The sequence below is a fragment of the Salarias fasciatus genome, chromosome 1 (genome assembly GCF_902148845.1).
Source record: "Salarias fasciatus chromosome 1, fSalaFa1.1, whole genome shotgun sequence".
Lineage (NCBI taxonomy): Eukaryota > Metazoa > Chordata > Actinopteri > Blenniiformes > Blenniidae > Salarias > Salarias fasciatus.
Window position 1 is genome coordinate 2273272 of NC_043745.1, and position 25689 is coordinate 2298960.

The following is a 25689-nucleotide window of genomic DNA, read 5'->3' on the forward strand; positions in this document are numbered from 1 at the left end:
TGGATGCATACGCTTGTACTGTGGCAGTTTTTGCTGGATTATCTGGATTATGGATCATCTGTGATCAGTTATGAGCCCCAAAGGTGAGTTGCGCTGTTTACCTTAATTTGCTGTATGTTGGGAACAAATGTGTTATATTACCCGCTGTGGTAATTCACATCTGAAAGTGGTTTATACCAGCGGATTCATGAGAATATCAGCTTTCTAACGGTACATAGTACGTCTGTGGAATATGCAAATAATAATAAATGCAGCGGGAGAAGTTGACCGGCCCGCCGGCGGGCCGGTATGAGCTTAAGGGGTTTTAATACAATCCAATCCACTTTATTTCATAGCACATTTAATCAACAGATGTGTTCAAAGTGCTGCATAGAAGAATAAAAACTACAATGGGATATAAAATAGATAATAATAGTAGTATGAACATAGCAGGTATTCTAGTGAGTGTGTTTTAGGACATGTATGTTTGTATTCTGAGTGCGTTGATTCATTGAAAAATTATATCTCTTGTACTGTGTTCGTTACTTTTAATTCCATGTTTTCCTTCAGAAAGATAGTGCCCTGTTGATTATGGTTTAACAGAACTTAGATGTGAGTTTGATGTGAGAAAAAAGAATATAAACTGTAGCAGGAACACACATGCTTTTAATTGAGACAAAACACAAATAGGGTGTAAAATGTTTAAGATGTTAATACAAAAACCAATACTTGTTAGAAATTTGTGCCTGTCTTCAATAGAGCCCAGTTACAATTCAGTGTTTTTAAGACAAAAAATATCAAGCTGTGTTTCAATAATTCATATGTGAAGCAACACAAGAACTTTTGTCATTTGTACTGACCAATCCACTTGATACAAACTTAATGACTTTAGTGTAAGAATGACTATTTGAAAGTTATGATGGTTGTGTTGTGACACTGACAGAAAAGAAAGACACAAATCAAAAAAAGAAAGAACAAGATGCTATTAGTTTATTAAGGTAATCGAAGTACTGCAGAATAAAACACACACTTTAACAAAAATGGTGTTGGAGGGATAAAGGTCCCCACCAGAGAAGACATAAAATTGAAGAATTAAAGGGGGGGGGGGGGGCATTCAGTGCACGAACTACAATCACAACAAGCTTAATTTACATGTATGTGCATGGTGACCAAGTTCAACCTGGTTAAACAAATTTAAAATGTAACTAAATTACAACTGACAGTAAGGACACACATGTGGATCTCTAATATAAATACGACAGACCTGTTTGCACATCCAACTTCTTGGCTAGGGTTGTGTCTATCCTAATGAATAAAGTTCTTTGTCTTATGCAAAGCAATTAACCATTGGGTTTATAATACAAATCTGAAGACATGACTTTACTGCAGGGGAGATGAGAGTGCAGAAAAAAAAGTATGAGGTTAAGGCTATTAAGTTTAAGGGTGGGTCATGTTGTTTTGTGGGGTTCATGGTGATTAATCTTCTTCCGGATGTTCATCTGTTGGTGAGAGTGAAACACATGGGCAGAAGTTAGTGATTTGAGCACAAGCTTATATGTTACCAGTGGAGTTAATTAAGCACAGGTAGAATTTCTTTCCAGAGTGGGCCCTTTCTTCCTTTGTATATTTATGTGTTTCTTCAGGAAGTAGCATTTGTTTAAATGAGGCAAATAACAGAATTAAGTGAAGAAGATCAGTACTAGCTAGTAAAGATGTCTGTAAATTATAGTAAATTTAATGGTTCTTAATGTAATGTTTTTACTTGTAGTTCTAATGTGTTGGTGTTTTTCAATTGAGTGAATCTTATGTAGCATATGTGAGGTCAATTCATGGATTTTCTATATTGTAAATGTTGAGCTGTGTGTTATCAATAATTCATAAGTCAGCTTGCATGAAGAGTAATGTAAGTGTAACAGTATTTTCATAAGTTTATACTGTGATGGGCAGATGTAACTTCATGAAGCTACATGAGCCACTGTCTTTATTTGTTGAAGCCACTAGATGGCACTCTTGGTTCTAAGATAGAGGCTGGAGGACTGGCAATGAAGTGTGCTCTCAAACATTTCTTGAACAGATAGCAACATCCAGTGGCTTCAGTAAATAAAGACAGTGGTTGATGTAGCTTCATGAAGCTCCATCTGCCCATCACTGAGTTTACATTAATGATACAAGTGTGTTTAACGACATTTTGAATATATTTATAATAGTTCCTTTTTATCCAATTTACTGTAGTTTTGGTTTTGTAATGTATAATGTGTAGGTACCAAGGAGTTATGTAGTATTGTACATATGTAGGGGTTCATTTATTTAGATGACAAGATGAGTATAAAAAGAACATATAAAAAAAATAAAAAAAAGTGCCTCATTAATCAGTGATTGTACACATTTATAATACAGTTTTGTCAACACTGGAAAATGAAAAAAACATTGAAAAGAATACATACTCAAACTGTATTGTTAGTGAAAGGTATTCAATGAAATATGTTTAGTGGCCTGTGATGGCATAACATGCAAATTCCATGAGTAAATTTAGACTTATCATAAGCATTGTTTCATACTCACTATGGTACTCATTTGCAGTATGCGTATATTTCAAAGTGCTTTCAAGCTTTACTCCTGTGAATTGTTGATGTAAAAATGGAATATATATAAAAAAAAACATTAAGTGCAGATAAGGCTATTGAGCTGTACATACCTGTTATTTTGTCATCAGTGTTTTCGTCTTCCTTTGGTTGTTGTGGGTCTGGGATGTCTTGTGTCATTGGTAGTTCTGGGAGGTGGACAAAACACATTTGGAATAATGATGTATGCATGTTTTTATGACAAGTAATGTGACAGTCTGGTACATGTTTATGAGTGTTACTGACCTGTTTCAAATTCTGCTGTGAATTTGTCCATTCTTTTGTTGTGACGTCCAATTGGGGTTCGTAGTTTGTTCACTTGTTTTGCAGGTATGTGATTTGTTGATTATTTGCTTTCAGTTTTCTGTTTTTGTGGTTATTATGTCAATGGCTTTGGTTGCCATTGTTGTTGCGGCTGCCTGGCGCTCTTCTCGGCTTAGTGTTTCATCGACACATGAGTACTGTGGAAAAAGCATATGTTGGTTATTACACATATGTTATGGTTATTCATACAGTTTAGAGCAGTGTTAAGGACATCCAGCTAGTGTGGTGCATGTATGAGATGAGTGGGCATTAATTTTAGTGTCCAGTTAGTTTAGACAGCAAATGATTGTCAATGAAAGTAGTTAACTAATGTGTTTTCCACATTATAATGTGATATGCTCATTTTGTGCTCACAATTGTTTAATGGACATAGAGCTTACTGAGTCCCACTATTTCCTTGTATTTGGTGAGTTGTGCAAGTTTTTAAGATGGAGGGCTTTTACTGTATGTCTGAGTGAAATGACATATTTATTGCTAAAAAAATATAGAACAGCTGTATCTCAGAAATTGTTTATTACACCTTGTCATACAAGAGAACACAAACTTCACATTTTTAATTTTTTTAAATTATATCTTTTCAGGTGATTGAAATGAAACGTTGGTCAGTTGTCTGTGTAAAACATTTCCTGTCCTCTGAAAATATCTGACCTTTCAAAAGTTTTAAAAATCAGTTGGAAAAATGTGTTGAGTCTATTTACTTTTGTGACATAGGCCACTGTATAAAATACTATAAAGTGAACAGTGTGTTGGGTTATTGATTGACTCAATTATTCTGTGCAGTTCAGTGCAAATACAAGGTGTGTGTGAAAGGCAATCTTGAATTAAAGCCGCAAGCGGCATTGGACGGGACCCTCGCCCTCTGGCAAGGTGGCCCCACTGAGGCCGTCCTTGCACCTTGATGACTGAAGTCCAGGTCACTGGGAACCTTGCTCCTCCATAAACAACCATTTCATGACTTGACCTCATTTCCTGTTGTAAATGGCCTTTTATTTTGAAGGGATTTTGGCTTTCATTTTGGAAACGTCGTACATGCTTCCACTAACACTGTTTACCTTGAAGTAGGAAGCTGCTTTGTTAAAAATGTCATTTTCCTGCAAAAATGTGACTTTTATTTTGAAGGGGTGTGAGGCTTTTATTTTGATAGTCATGTGTGCTCCAGTTTAGCAAACACCAATATATCCATCTTGCTCCGTCACAAACATCCATTTACATGACTTGACCTCATTATGTTGTAAATGGGCTTTTATTTTGAAGGAATTATGACCTTCTATTTTAGAAACATAATACAGGCTTCCACTAACACAATTTAACACGAAATTATGAAGCTGCTTTGTAAAAATTTCATTTTTTGCAAAAATGTGACTTTTAATTTGAAGGGGTGTGAGGCTTTCATTTTGATAGTCATGTGTGCTCCACTTTAACAAACACCATATATCCATCTTGCTCCTCAACAAACATCCATTTCAAGACTTGACCTAATTTCTGTTGTAAATGGCTTTTATTTTGAAGGAATTTTGACCTTATAATTTGGAAACGTAGTACAAGCTTCCACTAACAGTGTTTACCCCCGAAAATTACGAAGCTGCTTTGTTAAAAATGCCATTTTTTGCAAAAATGTGACTTTTAATTTGAAGGGGCGTGCGGCTTTTATTTTGGTAGTCATGTCTGCTCCACTTTTGCAAAAAGTGCAAGTCAAAGTCTCCCTATGCACAAGTGCATGATGGCTTCACCTATCTCTGTTTCTTACCCCCATGCCACGCAGCACTGTGAGTAGTGAAAGCTGCAGTGGGGGGGGGGGGGGGGGGGGGGGGGGGGGGGGGTGAGACCTGTGTTCGACACACTGCCCCATTCCATATATGCCGAGCAACTGGTTAGAAGGTAGCATGTACTATTTTCAAGGTGTTTGGTATGACCCGGCCGGGAGGCGAACCCACAACCTTGTGGTTGTGAGGCGGATGCTCTACCACTCAGCCATCACTCCAGCAGAGAAGTAACTGATTCCACTAACACTATTCAATACAATACAATCCACTTTATTTCTACAGCCCATTTAACCAACAGATGCTTCCAAAGTGCTGCACAGCAGAATAAAAACTACAATGGGATATAAAACTGAGAAATAAATCCATCAGAACAAAAAGAAAATTCAAAGATAAGTAAAAAAAAAAAAGAAAGAAAAAAAACCTGTTGAAACCTGAAATTATGAACATGAATTATGAACATGCTTTGTTAAAAATGTCATTTTTTGCAAACATGTGACTTATTTTGAAGGGGTGTGAGGCTTTTATTTTGATAGTCATGTGTTCTTTGCTTTCACGAACACCAATATATCCATTTGAGTGTCAGAGTAGCATTATTCCATACATCCCATTGTCTGTCTGTGCATCCACGTATCCATCCATCCATCATTTATCCACCAACTTAAAGACTGATTTCAGGTGTATGGTGTGTGTCAGGTGATATTTCTGCAGGGTGACAGCTGTTTAGATCATTCCAATGTGTTTCAAGTGTTGCTTCCTCAGTGGCTTGCTCCTGCAGGGGCACTGCTGCTTCAGTCATGTGTGATTTGTGGTCACGGTGCGCCATCTACTGTGGAAAGCAGGTGCAACATGCAGAATGTTGCCCAGAGGCTCAATGCCCATATATGGCATAAGTAGGTCACATGATGTTAGAGTGTGACTCGGCAGACACACAGTTTCTCTTTGGTCAAAACAGCTGGGGAAATGCATTTCCGTGGACCAAAGTGAGCAAAACAATGTCAGAAAGTGATAGGAAATTTAGTTGTCTTTCACTGTAGAGCTTTTCAGAGCAGTCAGGACTTATAGTTTTGAAACGGGAGGCTTAATTGATGAAGAAGGTGAGATTTTTGAGCAAAATTTGAGCAAAATTTGAGCAGAAAGTGTGAATGACGGACTTCCTGTTGCATTTAGGTCATAGGCACGAGTGAGTAAGTTGTAGATCTCGATGAGACGAACGCGTGCATAGGTTTCTTTCTCTGTACCACACTGTGAAGGGTGAAACAGTCCATATTAGTGGTTTTTGAGTGAAAAGTGTTTTGAGGCACATTTGATTTGACAGGAAATAGCGGACTTCCTGTTGGATTTAGGTATAGGTATGTCTCTTGATAAATTGTAGAGCTCGATGAGACGAACTCATCCATGTTGATTTTATTTCTCTGCGACATTCGTGCGGGTCGCACTGTCCATTGTAGTGTTGCAAGTGCGTTTTCAGACTTCAAACTTTAAGGGTTAATAAAATCCACACCCTGAGACTTTTGAAAAAGTTTTTAACAACTTTGGGAGAGACACTTGTCCTCTTTTATTTGGCACTGCTCTGACGTCTCCACGACAAGCAGTCTCGGAGCAGATAATTTTTAAAGGAGGAGTCATTTTTTGCCAAATTTTACACTGAAAGGGAAATAGTGGACTTCCTGTTGGGTTTAGGACATTTTTGTCAATTAGAGACTTTTAGATCTTGAGGAGACGAACGCATCCACATCAATTTGGTCTCTCTACGACATTCCTAATGGTTGCTGTGGCTGTTTTACTGTTTCTAGGTGGCGCTAGAGAGCCAATTGGGTTATGGGGTTAATTTTTCCACTTTATAAAATTTTTCGCCAGTCTGGATGTGCCTGCCAAATTTGGTGAGTTTTCGTGCATGTTGAGGGGCTCAAATAGGCAATTTACTTCCGGGCAGTAAAATAATAAGAAACAGACGAAGAACAATAGAGGCCTTGCCCTCAGGCAAGGTGGCCTCAGTTGAGGCCACCTCGCCCTCGGGCTCGGGTCCCTAATAAATACTTCATGTATAACATTAAAAGTATTACTCTGCTGTAATTAACTTAAATTTTGTTAATATCATCAAAACAATTGACAAAAATAAAACAATGCATGGGGACAGTTATTGCCATTTTTCTGATGGTTTTCTGTATGATTAAATTCAAGTTATATTACTGTTCAAGTTATTTTTCTTTAGTCTTATAACTTATGTGTCATTGTGTGGAGGTTTGAGGTGGTGCTGGGGTCCTTTTCTGGCTGGTGGATGTTTGAGCTTCGCTAGAGTCTCCCAGTTCCCAGATGACTCCTCACAGGCGAGAGACCCTCATCTGCCGTCACCTGGAGACCTCCTTCCTCCACGCGCCCTGCCGGTGTCTGTTTCTTACATGTTTATCAATGCACTGCTGCGTGTGCTACCGTTCTGTGAACCGGCCAATACCAATACCAGAGGTATCTTCAATAGACATAAACACTACTTTGCAGATCGCGTACTGGTTTGGTTTTGAAAATTGATTAAAAAAAAATTGTTCGTGTGGGTGAATGGAGATTTTAAGAAGTGGTTGCAGATAGAAAAAAAAAAAACATTTGCGCATCTCTAGTGTGTTCATGTATGGGTGAAGAACAATATAACACATGCAGTTGAAGTTGTTGTGTCTTCTAAGTCTTTTAAAATTTGCGTTTTCAGAGTGTTTTTGTAGTTTGTGTTTGTAATTTCCAGAGTGATTTGATATATTTACCGCTAGAAGGATGAAGTCTTTCCTCAGGTCTGCCTGGTCATCCTCCACTCTAGGAATTTTCGTTGGTGAGATGAGCTGAGCATCCGATTGTCTTTTAGCCATTTTTGTTTTTTCTTGTTTTCTTGACGGGTTGTTTGTTAGTATGTTCGATCTCCTCGTGTTTAGGCCGTGTGGAAAATTTTCGTTTCTACCGACGTGATTGGTTCAGAATACGTTGATGACGAGTGATGACGACCGATGACGTGGTCCATCAGTTTCGGCAGCGGTTTGGCTGGGTAGCCATCGGAGGGAGGGATGAGGTCACTTGATTGGTTGAAATATGACGAATAAGCAACGGAAACCGATCAGTCGCCATATTGGATATCCTCAGCGAGGTGTGAGCGGTCTGGATGTTTTTATCTGATAAAAAAATGGATTATTATCGGACGCGCACGCGGAGAGACGCGCCGCGTGCGCGCGCGGTGGCGCGTCTAATTTTGGATTATTTACTTATTTCAAGACATGTTTTGGACAAAATGCTGTACTTTCTAGCTTTGCCTGGATGCATAAGTTTGGACTGTGGCAGTTTTTTGCTGGATTATCTGCGCTGTTTACTTAATTTGAACTATTACTAAAGGTTTTTATAAGGGATTTAAGGAACATGATCACTTTAGCTGCAAAGAATACCAGTATCACGATAATAATCCACACAAAGAACAAGAAAAACAGAAATAGTTGGACTTTATTGACCACTTCATGTACAAAAGAGGTGATTCGTGTGTTTCTGCTCTTTTTATAGACTTTAAAGCTTTTTTTCTCTTTTCCACTGTTCGCGTTTGTCTGTCTCTTAAAACGGTCCTGCCTGCATTTTTTTCAGTCAGTTTTATTTCCCCCGTAATGATCTGCTTTCACGCGAGGTAGAAACCAAACTTTTATTAAAATAAACGTCACTGCTAAACTGTAAACGGGACGCACTTACACTAGTTCATGTTTTGTCATTTTTATCGGCATTGTGTTTAAGTCCGTGTTCCTGTACTGACTTGATAAGGGTCTGAAAAAATGACCAGCAGGTGGCAGTAGTGCAACAGCCTGCGAGGTAAGCTGCCGTTAAGGTCCGACGAAGAAGAATCACGTTTCAAACACCAACCACGAAGAAGAAATCGCCATTTCGCACTGTGCTGGAGGTAAGACGAGTCCGTTCGTATTGTAATTCCTAATTTAAGCTTTATGTAGCTCAAGGGTGTCGAAATCGTGTCAGAAAGGACCGAGTGGCTGCAGGTTTTCGTTCCAAACAGGCAGGAGAACACCAAACTCCACTTATTTCATCAGGTCTTCAGTGTAGCTTGATGAAATGAATGGAGTCTGGTGTGCTCCTGCTTGGGGGCGGGGGGCGTGTGGTGTCTCTGCTAACGCGGCTAACTCCGCTGGTGTTTTCGGACTGTCGGAGAGTTTTTTTTTCTTTCTCTCCTCTCCGTTGTCCGGGCGCTGTACAATTTAGCGCGTGCGGCGTGCCCACACGTATCTTGGATATCTTCCTAGCCAGCAGTACCGGCCACTCGTGTTGTTCTCTCGCGGGGAGCTGCGGCTTCTCTCCGTCCGTTCCTCGTGTTTTGCTAGCATTAGCTTCTCGTTCGATGGCGTTGTTAGCTTCCCGGCTGGTTCCGGTGTGTGTTTGTTTTTGTTTTTGTAGCGGCTACCGGCGTTTGCAACCCAATCGGTTACTATATTTCGTCTGGCCAGCTGGCTTCCTAACCGCTCGCGGTGTTAGCTTATCGGTTAACCGTGTTCAGGGTTTGCTAAGCGTGGTGGTTGGACTGCTGGAGGAGCCCACCGCAGATCGGCCGGGGGTGGGGGCGTAGCGGCTTCAGAGCGCGTGGACACGGGTCGGGACGGGTCAGGGGGAATAGCGTGCCCACTATTTTTTAAATAAACACACTGTAATGTATTTATATTTTTTGGTGTTTGTTGAAATGAAGTGTCTTGTAACAAATACAGCGTTGCAGTTATGAATATATTTTATGAACAAGAACAAAATGATCAGTAGTGTAACCAAACTAAACATAAAAATGTAAAGAGGAGAAAATAAAGTAAATAATACAGAATAAATGGTGCAGTAAAGGGTTTGTGTAAAACTTGCAAAATGTTTGACATGTACAAAAAGTGCATATACAATATTTTAATGAAATCTGTCCTTATTTTTCAGGTCTCAACTTCACGGTCTGGTGTGATTTGCTGGTTCTGAAGACGGTTCTCCTGCTTGTTCTTCTCCTGGTTCTCTTGCATTTGAGTATCATCTGCTGCTGCACCCAACATCGAACACTACACAAACATATCTAAACACATTTACGTTTATATTCCAGCACACACTCGGTAACACACACACACACACACACACACACACACACACACACACACACACACACACACACACACACACACACACAGACTCTCACACCGCCGCTCAGTGGTAAGTGGTTTTCCCTGCTGCTAAGGTAAGTTGAATCATCAATATCAGTGGATTCACTGGTTTCGCAGGTTTAATATCATTAATCGTGATTGGTCATTGACTGTGGTGTCTTTGTTGAACTAATTGGGTTTTTTCTGTTCTTCAGATGCCGAGAGCCCGGGGTCATCGGCGTGCTCAGGCCGCGAGACGCAGGCTGGCGCAGCCCCAGGACTGGAGTCCTGCACCTGCTGTTCCGGAGTTTGTGGCCCGTGAGTGTCGCACTGTTCTGAGATGTTTAACTGTTTACCTTTGACTCTGTTGTTGTGTTGTGAGGCAACGTTGCCAGATTGAGGAGAAAGAGTTGAAGAGTGATGTTTTTCACCATGAAACTTCTTAAACGTGATGTAGTGACAAACGCTGTCTATTTCCTTTGTCCTAAACAGGGCGTGGCACAGGCTTTCGGCACCGTGTGCGGAGATGGCCAACTTCTGTCCTGACTGGGAAGTCCCGCAAGTTGGTCACTCCTGCCCGGGATCCGGAGAAGAAGGTATGAGTTGTTATTTTTTTTATGCAGACAGCAATTGCTGGAAGGACTCACAGCTGGTGTCTCTAACCTAAAGCAATGTCTCTGTGAATGCAGATGGTGTTCGTCGTTGGAGACTCGCACCTGAGGGCCATGGTGGACGGGTATGTAGCTGTGCCCGAGGGACCTCTGTGCTTCTCTATCTGTGTGTTCCAGGTGCAGTGGGCTCTCAGCTGCGGACGGAGCTCCTGCATGCTGACCTGCCCTGGACTCCAGATGCTGTGTGTGTGTGCGCCCCCAGCAACGACCTTGTGTCCCGGACTGTGGACAGCGCAGGTCTCGACTTCAGTGCTCTTCTGACCACGGCCTGCAGCTTCTGGCCCAAGGTGGGTTGATTTTCTACTTGTGGCTGTCATAGTGATGCAGAAATTAGCTCGTGATGTTGTGAAGCCACGGGGAGGAAGTTTGGGTTTAAAGATGGAGGCTGATGAATGTTCTTTCAGCTAGGACTGGGCGAAATAGCAATAATGTGATTACAATATTTTTTTCATATCATTGTATTTCAATTATAATCATGATATGTTATATTGTTTTAAAACCAGTTTTAAAGCATCTGCACTGAAAAATAAAACTATGGATAGTTTAACATTTTATGAACAAACCAAGGTAAATAGCAATGGCAATTAAATAATGTAACACTTGGAAAAATACAAGAACAATTTAACTTAACAGTGCAGTAAATGGGGAAAAAAAATCTAGCTGGTGCTAGATTTTATTATCTTGGTAGATAATAAAATCTTGCGATGCACCGTTTTTTTTCATTAAAAAAGAAGAACTGAACGGTTGTTAAAGTGTGACTGTTTACAGCCGTGAGGATTCAAAACGAAATTCTTTTAAACAGACTAGTGTGGTATTTGTTTACTTGACGGTTTCATAGGCTGTCAGCCATCTTCCTCAGACTGTTGGTCACATGATGTTGCTGTGGCGTGTCTTGTCAGCTAATTTATACAGGTTTTGGCGCTATTTTCCCACTAATGGAAGTGGGAGAATAGTGCAATCTGCAGTTTGACTTCTTTAGTGCAGCATCCCAGGTGTGTGAAAGCACAGTACATCTGGTATGCTGTACTGAAGAAGTCGAACTGCAGATGGCCCAGGCCTGTCTTCACACCAAGAGCGTTGTCTCGTGGTTTCAGGCAGGAAACGGAGGCTCTCGCTGGTTGTGTTGGTGTTGTTGTTGTGAATGCACAGCTGCTGTGAAGAGACTGTTTTTTCTGCAGCTTGTTCTCCATCACTCCATTTGACTTCATGGCTAAATGTGTCTTTGTAGGTGTTCGTGCTGGACTTCCCTCCACGCCTGAACATTGAGCCTGGCCTTCAGGAGCTGCTGCGTCAGGAATACCATCGTGTCGCAGCACGTATGGGTATGTTAAGGTTTTGCTGGTGTGTGTGGTTGTAATGGTTGTCAGTCATCACAAATGGTTTTTCTGAATCTACATTTGATAACTGAAGGTGTGTGTTCTGTTCTCACTCTTCAGGTGTCCCGTACGTGTCTGTGGCGGAGCACTTTCCCCTGCACCGGTTGGAGCTGTGGTGCCCTGACCAGGTAAGCAGAGCATGTTTTGTTGTTCTGTGATGCAGACCACTCTGTGGTCTTTTTAGTTAGATACACTGGTTGACTAAAATGTCTCCTTTGCTCCATTTTCAGGTGCACTTGAGTGACTCGCATGGGATGGAGGTTTTGGTCCAGCTGCTGTGGGAGGCTGCTTTCCAGCAGCTGGTGCCTCCTCCATCCCAGGCACCGGTGCGTCCCCCTGCGCCAAAGCGTGCCAGGGTTGCTCCCAGGCTGGTGGTGACGGGGACACGTCCCCGTGCCCCGTCACAGGAACCCCTGGGAGTGGAGTGTGGTTGGACAGGGGGCAAGGTAAGGTGTTTCTGAGTTCATGTGTTGTTTAAAGTTTTTGCCATGTTTTCTCAGTCCCAAAGCAATTCTAATCAATTGTGTCTGGTGTTGTTTTTCATAGGCTGCTCGCCCGGCGGAGGGATCCTCTGCGATCCCTCCCAACCCGGTGTGGTTCAGGGGGCCCATGTTGGACGCCATGGAGAAGGTGTCCCCTTCTTCTGGCTCTGACGGCGGCCCTGCTGTCCCGCCAGCTGGCCAGGTAACTTTCACACTTATTCCATGATGACACTGGTTAACCAAGCAGGAAGACAGTTGTTGAAAAGGAGTTTTTTTTTCCTTCTTCTTCAGACCTCCCGTGTGGTGCGTTGGCCAGCAGGTGTTGGCAGGAGGCACAGAGGGGGAAGGCAGAAGGTTGGTAGAATGTTTGTGTCTTTGATGTAGAATTGGTTGTGACATTTAAGCTGGACATTTTGAAATTAAAAAAAGAATGAGTAACTTAACTGAGAGCTGTTGTCCTTTACCTTGCAGGTGTTGGCAACTCCTTCACCTGCTTGTGAGCCCATGTCTGCTTCTTGCCCCAGCCCACCAGTCCCCCAGGTTGGTTCTTCGTTTTATAGACTGAATGGCTTATTTGTAGATGACCTGCTTTATTGGTTCTCAGTTTGAATACGCTGTAAAACTTTCTGCTTCCTTTTTGTGTCAGGTGGAAGCACCAACCCAGGAGGTGGTGGAGGAGGTGTTGCCCCCGACCGCAGGCCCGGTTCCAGCGGCGGTCGGGGAGGAGGTTCCTGCAGCGTGCCCTGCTGTGCCGACGGAGCGACGCCTCATCCCCGAAGCTAAGTGTGCCGTTCTTGAGAGTTCCGGGTCAGGCCAGTCAGGTGTTGGTGTGAGCGCAGCGAGGCCAGCAGCAGTGGTTGATGTCAGGACTGGGATCAGGCTTCTGAAGGCTGTGCAGGGATCCTTCCATCAGGGCAGCTCGAGGTTTATCGATGGTGGGCAGCAGTGCATGGCGATCGCGGGGTTGAGCTTAGCCAGACACACGTTGAACAGTGTGTTCTCGTGGGGGAGGCAGGAGCTTGATGATGCTTTGGTTTCGGGTGATTGTTTCTACAAGTGGGTCATGAGCCGCCCTGGCTTCAAGCCTTGGTCATCTTATCTGTCTGTGACTGACCTGCCAGATCAGATCAAGGTGGATGGTCAGGTGCTGAAATTTACTATTGGCTTCACTGCGTCAGGTTGTATGCACATGTCTAAAGGTGATTACACGTCTGAAGGTGCCTGCGTTGATAACAGTGTGTTGTACACTCTGCCGGGTGGACTAAAGGAGGTCTTTGTTGAACGTGGACACAGTGCATGTCTGCTTACTATGTGTTCCAACACGTCTGCCATCATCTTCGAGGACGGACGGTTTGCTGTGGTGGACAGCCATCCACGGAGTGGTGTTGGCTTGTTTGACCCCAGAGGCACCAGCGTGCTTCTGCAGTTTACAAGTTTTGAGGACCTGGAACACTACATCTCTCAGTTGTTTGACAGCCTAAGTTCAGGGTCAGGCCAGCCGTACTTTGAGCTGTGTGGCATTGATATTGGTGGGGGTGCAGGTCCAGCCCTGTCTGTTGGTCCTCTGGTGAGTCACGTCGCTGAGACGAGTTCTGCTCCAGCACCAGAGTCTCCTGAGGCATCTGAGAGCAAATCATCGGCTGAGGCTCCTGCAGGCTCTTGTGTGTCTGAGAGTGATGTTGGTGTTGCTGCCAGTCCAGCACTGTCTGGTGTTTCTGTGGAGAGTCACGTCACTGTGATGAGTTCTTCTCCACCACCACAGTCCCCTGAGGTCACTGAGTCCAGGACTGTGGCTGAGGCTCCTGTAGGTACTTGTGTCTTTGAGAGTGATGTTGCTGCCAGTCCAGCACTGTCTGAAGTTTCTGTGGAGAGTCACGTCACTGAGATGAGTTCTGCTCCAGCACCACAGTCCCCTGAGGTAACTGAGCGCAGGACTGTGGCTCAGGCTCCTGCAGGTACTTGTGTCTTTGAGAGTGATGTAGGTACTTGTGTCTTTGAGAGTGATGTTGCTGCCAATCCAGCACTGTGTGAAGTTTCTGTGGAGAGTTACGTCGCTGGGACGAGTTCTGCTCCAGCACCAGATTCCCCTGAGGCGACTGAGAGCAAAACATTGGCTGAGGCTACTGCAGACACTTGTGTCTTTGAGAGTGGTGTTGCTGCCAGTCCAGCACTGTCTGGAGTTTCTGTTCAGACTGTTGCCAGTGTTGTGAGCAGTGGTTCAACTGCAGAAACAACTGTTACTGATGGCAGGAGGCGTAGGACTTCTCGTTACACTCGTTTGTTAAAGAAATCAAAGCGCTACAATGCTCCTGAGCTCAACGCTGATGTGGAGTTTGTAGCTGCTGTGAGGAACGAGGAGCTGGTCTTCTGTCCTGTTGATGTTGATGTTTGTCGGACTTTGTGTAGCAGGTTTGATGTTGACTTTGAGCGGGTAAGTGATTCTGCGTCTAGCCAGGTTGGTTCGCTGGGTGTTCCTTGCAGGAAGGAGAAGGTAGTGGCTGATGGGAACTGCTTCTTCAGAGCCATCTCTCAGGCTGTGAGTGGCTCTCAGAAGCACCACCGTAAGATCAGACTGGCTGTCTGTAAACAGCTGGAGAAAGAGGCAGCTCAGTACCAGGGCTTGTTGAGATCTGAGTTCTCCTCTGTCTCCCAGTACATTCAGCAGTCTAGGATGAGGTTTGTGGGTAGTTGGGCCACAGAGGTGGAAATTCAGGTTACAGCTGACTGGTTAGGAGTTAGTGTGTGTACCTTCACCAATGGACGCTGGTTGAAGTACGGTTGTAGCAGGAAGCAGTTGTCGCCACAGTGTATTTATTTGGAGAATATTGGTGGGACTCATTTTGAGAATGTTGTCTGTGTTTGTGAGCCTGGACTGGAGAGCTGTTATGGGTACTGTAAAGTGACAGAAGGAACATCTTATAACACCAGGTGGAGGAAGACAAAGTCTGCAGATAGATTGGTTGTTGGATGTGAAGATGACATTGTTGTTGTTTCTGATGAGGCTGTTCAACATGTTGGTGATGTTAGAAAGAGTCGTAGGTTTTTGCAATCAAAATATTTGAAACAGAAAGAACAGAGAGTTGCGAAAAATAATATTTTGCTCAGGATAGAACGGCGAGAAAGCTACAAGAAGAGATATGGAAAAAATGTGGTTTTCAGGCAGAAAGAGATCTCTAGAATTGTAGAGCAATATTGTAAAGATGTGTCATACAGGGAGAGGGTGAAAGACAGCAGTAAGGTTAAGTATAGAACAGACCTACAACACAGGGAGAGGGTGAAAGACAGCAGTAAGGTTAAGTATAGAACAGACCCACAACACAGGGAGAGGGTGAAAGACAGCAGTAAGGTTAAGTATAGAACAGACCTACAACACAGGGACAGGGTGAAAGACAGCAGTAAGGTTAAGTATAGAACAGACCTACAGCACAGGGACAGGGTGAAAGACAGCAGTAAGGTTAAGTATAGAACAGACCTACAGCACAGGGACAGGGTGAAAGACAGCAGTAAGGTTAAATATAGAACAGACCTACAACACAGGGAAAGGGTGAAAGACAGCAGTAAGGTTAAGTATAGAACAGACCTACAGCACAGGGACAGGGTGAAAGACAACAGTAAGGTTAAGTATAGAACAGACCTACAACACAGGGAGAGGGTGAAAGACAGCAGTAAGGTTAAGTATAGAACAGACCTACAACACAGGGACAGGGTGAAAGACAGCAGTGAGATTAAATATAGGAAAGATTTTAGTCATCGGGAGAACAAAAAAGCCATAAGCAGAAGGAAGTATGAGAGTGTAGAACACAGGCAGCAAGTAATTGCTCGTGTAGAGTTGAGTAGGAAGCATTTAAAGGACAAGTCTCAAGATTTTGGTTTTGTTATGGATCAGTTTGTTCAGAAGGTTAAAGATGGTCCAGATTTTGTGTGTTGTGTTTGCCATCGGTTGTTGTTCAGGCATCAGGTGCTGAGTTGTCAGAGGGAAGTTTATAGTTCCAGGTCAGAATCGGCTCGTGTAGCAGACAGGTGCATCAGTGAGGATTATTTGCATCGTTGTAGTGAGGAGTGTGCTGAGCCCTGTCAGCTGATTCCTTCTAGAGGACAGCTTTGGATTTGCTACACTTGCCATTCTAAGATCAGTAGAGGTGAGACTCCAGCCGAGTGCTGGATCAATGACCTGCAGCTTGATCCCATTCCACCTGAACTGGGATGCTTGCATAGTTTAGAGCAGCACCTGATCGCATTGCATATTCCGTTCATGAAGATGTTGGCACTGCCTAAAGGAGGGCAGAATGGAGTACATGGACCGGTCACCTGTGTTCCAGCCAACATTGTTCAGACCACGAACGTGTTGCCACGGTCGAGTATGGAAGGCTCTCTGTTACAGGTCAAGCTGAAGAGAAAGTTGACCTACAAGGGACACTATGAGTACCAGTTTGTGGATACTCTACGTGTCAGGCAGGCGCTAGACTATTTAAAGAGAACTAATGTTTATTATAAAGACATTGAGTTCAATGAGGACTGGGTCAATGAGTTTAACAGGCAGGAAGATGAGGAACAGGAAGAGGCTGAGTCAGGCAGTGAGGATGAGACAGTGAAGGAGAAGGTTGATGATCAGGTTGTTGTAGAGGGCCAGGCGGCCCATCAGGAAGGTGGTCAGGTTCAGGAAAGGCCTGCAGTTGTTGTTGAGGAGGAATCAGCAGACATAATTCAAGATGAAATGTTACATGACAGACAGCAACACTGCATGTTTCAGGACACTTGTCTTATGCCTGTTGATATTGGTCAGGAGGCTCTAGACCAGTATTTTGAGGACATAGTCAATGTAGCGCCTGCAGAGGGGAACAGTCCAGTCCGGATGCTTTCTGATAATTCAAACGAAGCTAAGTGTTTCCCCGTGTTGTTTCCTTTAGGACAGAGGACTTTCCATCATGAGCGGAATCATGCTTTGACATTGTCACGTTATTTTAATAACCGGATCATGCACGCCGATGGCCGTTTTTCGCAGAATGTTGAATATATCTTTTTTGCTCAGTTCATGTCTGAGATGGACAGGGTGGTGTCTAGTGTTTCTGTTGCACTGCGTAAGGGAAAAGGTGATCAGGGCTCTACACAGATTAGCCAGAGTATGTTGCAGGACGAGGAGTCTCTGAAGCAGCTGCTACAGTTTGATGAGGGTTTCCGGTTCCTGAAGCCTATTAGAGGGACTCCTGCGTTCTGGCAGTCTGTGCAGAAGGACATCTTTGCCTGTGTGCGTCAGTTAGGCATCCCGACGTGGTTTTGTTCGTTCTCGTCTGCAGACCTGCGCTGGCAAAACCTTCTGACCAGCATCCTGAAACAGGAAGGCAGAGTGCAGACGGTGGAGGATTTGGAGTGGGCAGACAGGTGTGAGTTGTTGCGGCGTAATCCAGTTACTGCGGCCAGGATGTTTGATTACAGGTGGCATTGTTTTCTGAAAGAGGTTCTCATGTCTCCTTCTGAGCCAATTGGCCGAATCATCGATCACTTCTACCGTGTTGAGTTTCAGCAGCGCGGTTCTCCTCATGTTCACTGCTTGTTCTGGATCGAGGGCGCTCCTAAAATTGACCAGAACACAGATGAGGAGGTGGTCGAGTTTATTGACAAGTATGTAACGTGTGAGCTGCCCTCAGACGACGACACATTATTGGACATTGTGTCGTCGGTTCAAACACATTCCAAACGACACTCAAAGTCTTGTCGGAAGAACAAGACGACGTGTCGTTTCCATTTTCCAAAACCTGCTTCTACACGTACATTCCTTTGTAAGATGAAGGAATGTCGCTGTGACAAACAGAAGCTGAAGGAGGCCCAGAAGAATCCTGATTCAGAGAACAAGCTGGTCTGTAAGTGTTTTGATGGCGATAACCCGATGAAGAAGGACGTTGCAAAGGAGATTTTGGCGTCTGTGAGCAAAGCTATCAGGGAGGAGGAGCCGTTTGATAGTGTAGAGGAGTTGTTTGCCAGTCGACACATCAACCAGGATATCTTTGAAATGGCCTACAGGAGGTTGGAGAAGAAGACCAAGGTTGTGTATAGGAGAGGGTTGAATGAGGTGTGGGTAAACCAGTATAGTAAGAAGCTGTTGAAGTGCTGGAACGCTAACATGGACCTTAGCTTTGTCACCGACGCCTACGCCGTAATTGTTTACATCATTTCCTATATTACGAAAGCAGAGAGAGAAATTGGCCTACTATTGAACAACGCCCAAAAAGAAGCAAACAAAGAAGGAAACCTCTCTGCTCGAGAAGCCCTGAAGAAGCTGGGCAGTGTATATTTACACAACAGGGACGTTTGTGCCCAGGAGGCGGTGTATAGGCTAACCAACATGCACCTGAAGGAGTGTTCCAGGAAGGTGGTGTTTGTTCCAACAGGGGACAACATCGTGAGGATGAGTTTACCCCTCCATGTCCTGAAGGAGAGGGCGTCATCACATGATCTGAGCTCAGATGATGTGTGGATGACCAGCATAGTGGACCGGTACAGGAACAGGCCTGATGGTGGTGTGTTTGACGACATGTGTATGGCCACGTTTGCTTCGGAGTATCGTGTTCTCACCAGGAATGAAATTTCTCCAAACAGAATCGAGTTGAAGAACAAACTGGGCTTCATTTTGAGGAGAACACGTTCTCAGTTTTCAGTTGTCCGCTACATGCGTTTCAACTTGAACAAACAACGGGAGGCTTATTTTCAGGGTGTGCTTCAGTTGTTCCTTCCTTATAGAAGTGACTCAGAGCTCAAGCCCGAGGGCTTCCAGCTCTTTGAACAGTTCTATAACGACGGTGAGGTGACGTTTGGCGACGGCTCCATCCATAGAGTCAAGGTGGTGGTGGATGAGAACAGGGCCCGGTTTGAGATCGATCCTGAGAACCTGGAGCGTGCTGAGGAGATTGCTCATCAGGTCCACGGCCTTGAGGAAGACGCTTGGGGGAACCTGTGTCCTGAACAGGAACTGGAACGTGACGAGTGTGCTGAAGAGTTGAGAGAGCAACAGGCAGCAGAGATAGCTGGTGAGCAGTTGGTGGAGGGTCTGGAGAACGTTCCAGATCTGCAGGAACGTGGCCGACAGGTGGCCCAGTTAGAGAGGAACAGGCTGGTGTTGTCTCGTGCTGAGGGCTTAGCTCTAGTTAGGTCTCTGAATGAGACACAGCGGGCTGTTTTCTACCAGGTGAGGCAGTGGTGTCTGCAGAAGGTGAGGGGTGAAAACCCACTGCCTCAGCATGTCTTTCTGACTGGGGGTGCGGGGGTGGGGAAAACGCATTTAATCAGGGCCATCCAGTACGAGGCAGGGAGGCTGCTGTCAACACTTTGTGATCAACCAGACGAGATCTGTGTTTTGTTAACAGCTCCAACAGGAATAGCTGCGTACAATTTAAACGCAGCAACAATTCACCACACATTGAGCATCGGCAAACAGTGTAGTTTACCTTACATCCCTCTGGGTGAAGATAAACTAAACTCTCTGCGAGCTAAATTCCGTCACCTCCAAATTCTAGTGATTGATGAGATCAGTATGGTGGATCACCTTCTGTTGGCGTATGTCCATGGGCGCTTGAGGCAGATCAAGCAGACTGGAGACTTTTCCCCATTCGGAAATGTCAGTGTGATCGCTGTGGGAGACTTTTATCAGTTGCCTCCCGTTAAAGGGAAGCCTCTGTATAGCAGTCAGGTGGGTGTGGACCTGTGGTGCCACTTCAGTGTGGTGCAGCTGACCACGGTGGTGAGGCAGAAGGACAGCGTGTTTGCCGAGTTGCTCAACAGGTTGAGAGTGCGTTCCAGAGACACCCCCATGTTAGAGAGTGACGTCCACATCCTGAAGAGCTGTGAGACGGGCGAGGAGAGCTCAGCCTTGCACATTTTCCCCACCAACCGTAAAGTGAATGAGCACAACTTGAAGCAGCTGTGTCGGACGTGTCCCGATCCTGTGACCATTGAAGCTCAGGACTTCATGAACAACAGGAGTACGGGGAAGCTGGAGTTGATGGCGGGGCATCACAGTGCGGCGTTGGACACATCCTTAGAGGAGACTCTGAGTCTGGGTCCAGACGCCCGTGTGATGCTGTGTAAGAACGTGGACGTGGAAGACGGTCTGGTCAACGGAGCATGTGGCACAGTCACTCATATCCAGTTGAGACAGGGTGACAACTTTCCTCAGACAGTTTATGTCAAATTTGATGATGAGAAAATTGGCTCCCAGAGGAGGAAGAAGCGCTCACATGCTGCAGTGGCCTGCCGGCTTTCTACTGCCATCGATCCGGTGGAGGAGAAGGCCACCAAGCGTGGAGGTTTGCGTCGTCAGTTCCCTCTGAAGTTGGCCTGGGCGTGTACCGTCCACAAGGTGCAGGGCCTGACGGTGGACCGGGCCGTGGTGTGTTTGGAGAAGGTGTTTGCACCTGGCCAGGCCTACGTAGCTCTGAGTCGTGTGAGGGATTTGTCTGGACTGATCATCATGAACTTTAAAGAGAAGTCCATTTACTGCAAGGACACCATCAAGGAGGCCTTGGACATGATGCCTCCATTTTTGATCAAGCAGCCACAACCTTCATTAGACACGCCCACTCTGTCGGTGTATCTAATGAACGTTCAAAATTTAAGTCGCCACCTGGTGGATTTGGTGTCCTGCACACAGCATTTGCAGCCCACCTGCATTGCTGTCACAGAGACATGGCTCACTGCACATTCCTCACCAGACGGCGTCCAGATTGACGGCTACTCTTTCCACAGCCGCCCTCGTGCTCTGTGTTACAGCAGCAGTCACCCCAAACTGTTAGAGCTGCAGGCTTTAGAACATGGTGGAGTTGGTTTGTACACGCTAGCAGATTCGGACTGTGACATCCTGCAGGCACCCGATTTGGATCTGGAGTGTTTGGTGTGCCTGTGGAACAAATTCCACATAGTGATGGCAGTAATTTATCGTCCACCACGTTACCCAAATTCCCTCTTCAAGCAGAACCTGCAGCGGTTGCTGCATTGGCTTAATCCAATCAGTGACACCATTGTCGTCATGGGAGATTTTAATGACAACATTTTAACAGGGTCGTCAATTTGCAAATTAATGGGAAGCAAAGGATTTGATCAGCTGGTGACACAAGCGAGCACAGAGAGGGGGACTCTGATTGATCACGTTTATGTGAGAAGCAGACAGTTTGATGTGGAATGTGCAGTGATGCCCACGTACTTCAGTGATCATGAAGGAATTCTGTGTAGTTTCAGAGCTAGAGGTGACCAGGGGCAGCTGGAGGAGCTGGACAGGTGGTTTGAGCTGGATGATGTGGATTTTGAGGATGTTGAGGGGATGTTTGAGGACGACTTGGACTGATTGAGTCCAACTGAGCTACGTGGCAGTGGGCCGAAGCAACTGTTGCTGTTTGTTGTTGATGAACTAGTTGATAGAGGGAACTGAGTCGTAGTGCGGCGCTGCTGCTGTTGAGGGTTTTCCGTTAAAGCACTTTGTCTGCCACTCCAAATACTATTATGTATATTTATTGGAGGTTTTTAACAAGTTTGTCATATGATATGAAATGAGTTATGTATGAATTACAAGATGGTCTTGTAGATATTTTGATATTTAACTTATTGACATGTTCCAGGTTGAACCTGTGGAGAATGTAGTTTGGTCAATGAAATCATGTATTTATTAATGTCAGTGAAATCATGGCTCTGTACTGCCTGCAGTTCTTGGTGTCTCTCTGTGGTTCCATTTGTGTTATTCTAGGTGTGCATCTGTGGTCCTGGACCTGGTCTTTGTGATTGTAGGTCCAACTTTGGTTCCAAGTGTGGTTCTAGGCTTGGCTCTGTGTTGTACTTGGTGCTCTGTGGTTTCAGATGTGCCTACAGCTGCAGGTTCCCTGGTTCCAGATGTCAGTCTTTGCCAGTCCCAGCTGTGCTCTTCTTTTCTTCCTGATGTGTTGATTCAAAGTTTGTCAGTCTTCACTGATGTTTAATGTGTAAAATGTCATTGAACTCCAGTCTTTTAAAGGATTTACAGTCAGTCACTGATGAGACATTAATTTTTATCTCCAGCATGTTCTGAATGAACACATCAGGAAGAGTTTCAGTGGAACAACTGAACTGTAAATATGTTATTGGAGACAATGTTCTTTTGACTGGTCTGACATGTAGTTATATTCCAGATGTTTGTACAAATGTTCTTGTGTTGTCCTCTCTCTCCCTCCCTCCCCACCCCAGTGAGGGAGAACAGAGTCCGGACAAGACCTGTTATCCTACAACTCTCTCTCTCTCTCTCTCTCTCTCTCTCTCTCTCTCTCTCTCTCTCTCTCTCTCTCTCTCTCTCTCTCTCTCTCTCACTCACTCACTCACTCACTCACTCACTCACTCACTCACTCACTCACTCACTCACTCACTCACTCACTCACTCACTCACTCACTCACTCACTCACTCTCACTCTGCCCGACAGTCTCAGTCATGCCAGTTTAAAAGGAAACACCAATGATGATCACTGGTGCTCTGAGCACTCTGTTGATGGAGTCTCTGAAATAGCGATGGTGGAGTGAGAAGGAAATGTGAATCTGAGGTGTTTTCATCATATTTTAAACATTGGTCATATCTGAGCAGCCAAGCAGACTCTGTCATCTGTTATTCTCCTCTGGTGTGTCTCTAATCTGTGTCGTTGAATCTCCTGAATGGAGAATCAGTGAAGGTGTTTACTACAGGCATCTGTTTGCTTTGTTCTCTCCAGGTGAACCTTCTGGTTGAAGATGCTGCTGTGTGTTCAGCTGATGGCGCTGTGGAGGACGCATGACCACTTTGATGTTCCTGGTGGACATTTTTTCCTGGACGTGGGCGCTGTGGAGGACACACCACTACTTTGATGTTGCCAGAGAGCATCATTTCCTGGGCATGGATTGTATAAAGTTGTAAATATACTGACATTTTCAACATAAGATTTTTTAGGTGTATGGATAGGTTATTTTCTGACTGTAAACACAGTAAAGTTTGATTACTGATTACCTCTAAATAATTGGCAGTTGAACTTTCAATTTATAATTAAGTTAATGAATTTACTCCAAGTCAAAATGTGTGTTAGCTTTGTGATGAATCATTGTGATGAGCTAACCTGTGATGATCAATAAAGTGTTGTTGACTGTAAAATGTTGTCTGTCTATAAATCAATGAAGCGTTTCCTCTGTAGTGGAGCTCAGGTCAGCTTACAGTTCTGTTAATTCACTGAGGAAAGTTTGAGTGAACCATTCTCCACAGATGCTCTTCCTCTCTGTACTTGTTCCTGACAAAGATGTTTTCCTGTATTCACAGCTGGAACGAAATGTTGATGTTCTCTGAACTTAAAGATGTTCATTTTGTTAAACTGGGGAATAAAACATTTTGATTGTGTTCAAGGTCATTTCAAAGTGATCTGACTTAAATGAGGTTGTGTTGTGAAACTAATATGGATCATGACCCATGTGACCTGCTGAAAGACTGATTTCAAGTGTCTGGTGTGTGTGAAGACAGATTTCTGCAAGGTGAGACATCTATTTAGATCATTACAGTGACCTTCAAGTGCTGCTTCTGGAGTGATTTGATGTGAACATTAACAATGGAAGCCACGGGGGGGCTGCTGCTGTAAACCTGTAGTTGACACATTGCTCAGTGAATGTAAAGTCCATCATGCTGAGAAAATATTTATTTCACACAAGGGTATATCTCGCGTAACTTGTGCAAACCAGTAAAAGCTTAAAGTGAAGCCAACAGCCACGGCAATGGAGCTTCACTGCGGGACATTCCATTGCCGTGGCCCCCGCTGAATCGGTTGGATCGAAATAACTTCTGAAGGACTCCAAGCTGCACGATGTTTGTCTGAGTGAGTATATGAGCAGGCACACACCTATAAATAAGGTCCAGGTCTCAAAAAACCGGAGTTGCCCTTTAACACTGTTGAATCCAAAATTATCCACGTGTTAAAAATGTCATATTTTCCAAAAATATGGGGTGTGACGCTCTTATTTTGATAGTCATGTCTGCTCCACTATAGCAAACACCAATATATCCATGTCAGTGTCACAGCAGCATGATTCCATGCCTCCAATTGTCTCTGTGCATCTATCCATCCATCCATCCATCAATCCATCCATTCATTCACCTACTTGCTTCACTCATGTGTGACTTATGGTCACTGTGCGCCATCTGCTGTGGAAACCAGGTACAACATGCAGAATGTTTTACAGCTGCTGTGAGGTCACTCAGCGCAGCGGTCATGCCCATATATGGTGAAATTTGTCACATGCTGTTAGAGTAGGAGAGTTGAAACACACAGTTTCTCTTTGGATAAAACACAGCTTATGAGTCCATTAACTTTTGCCAAAGTGAACAAAAACTGTCACATTTGATAGGGATTTTACTTGTCTTTACGTCTGTCAAGTTTTCAGAGCAGTCAGAATTATAGTTTTGACAGTGGAAGCCTTAATTGGTGAAGAAGGCGAGATTTTTGAGCAAAATTTTGCATTGAAAGTGGATAGAACGGACTTCCTGTTTGATTTAGGTCATGGGTACTAGTGAGTAAGTTGTAGATCTCGATGAGACGAACGCGTGCATATGTTTCTTTTCTCTGTACGACACGGTGAAGGGTGAAACAGTCCATATTAGTGGTTTTTGAGTGAAAAGTGTTTTGAGGCACATTTGATTTGACAGGAAATAACGGACTTCCTGTTGGATTTAGGTATAGGTATGTCTCTTGGTAAATTGTAGAGCTCGATGAGACAAACTCATCCATGTTGATTTTATTTCTCTGCGACATTCGTGCGGGTCGCACTGTCCATTGTAGTGTTGCAATTGCGTTTTCAGACTTCAAACTTTAAGGGTTAATAAAATCCACACCCTGAGACTTTGAAAAAGTTTTGAACAACTTTGTGAGAGACACTTGTCCTCTTTTATTTGGCACCACTCTGACGTCTCTACGACAAGCAGTCTCGGAGCAGATAATTTTAAAGGAGGAGTCATTTTTTGCATCTCTCATCCGCTAGCATGGGGCTGTTAGCATCTCCCATCCACTAACATGTAGCTGTTAGCATCTCCCATCCGCTAACATGTAGCTGTTAGCATGTCCCATCCGCTAACATGTAGCTGTTAGCATCTCCTATCCATTGACATGGAGTTGTTAGCATGCCCCATCCACTAACATGTAGCTGTTAGCATCTCCTATCCACTAACATGGAGTTGTTAGCATGTCCCATCCACTAACATGTAGCTGTTAGCATCTCCTATCCACTAACATGGAGTTGTTAGCATGTCCCATCCACTAACATGTAGCTGTTAGCATCTGTCACCCACTAACATGGAGTTATTTGCATCTCCAATCCATTAACATGTAGATATTA

The 25689-nt window shown here is 44.3% G+C and overlaps 1 protein-coding gene across 1 annotated transcript; it reads left to right on the forward strand.

Annotated features, from left to right (window-relative positions):
- The first annotated feature begins 12821 nt into the window (after positions 1 to 12821).
- Positions 12822 to 22467, forward strand: LOC115389915 (uncharacterized). Its single transcript, XM_030093506.1, has 4 exons — positions 12822 to 12882; positions 12989 to 14367; positions 14824 to 14878; positions 16724 to 22467. The coding sequence occupies exons 1-4, from the start codon at positions 12847 to 12849 to the stop codon at positions 21671 to 21673; spliced, it is 6420 nt and encodes a 2139-aa protein (XP_029949366.1). The 5' UTR covers positions 12822 to 12846; the 3' UTR covers positions 21674 to 22467.
- The last annotated feature ends 3222 nt before the right edge of the window (positions 22468 to 25689 follow it).

Coding starts and splice junctions, on each gene's coding strand:
- LOC115389915 (XM_030093506.1), top strand. CDS start 12,847: ATGTCTGCTTCTTGCCCCAGCCCACCAGTCCCCCAG. Junction 14,368..14,823: donor GTTGCTGCCAATCCAGCACT/GTGTGAAGTTTC, acceptor TGTTCCTTGCAG/GAAGGAGAAGGTAGTGGCTG. Junction 14,879..16,723: donor TCAGAGCCATCTCTCAGGCT/GTGAGTGGCTCT, acceptor TCTCTGTTACAG/GTCAAGCTGAAGAGAAAGTT.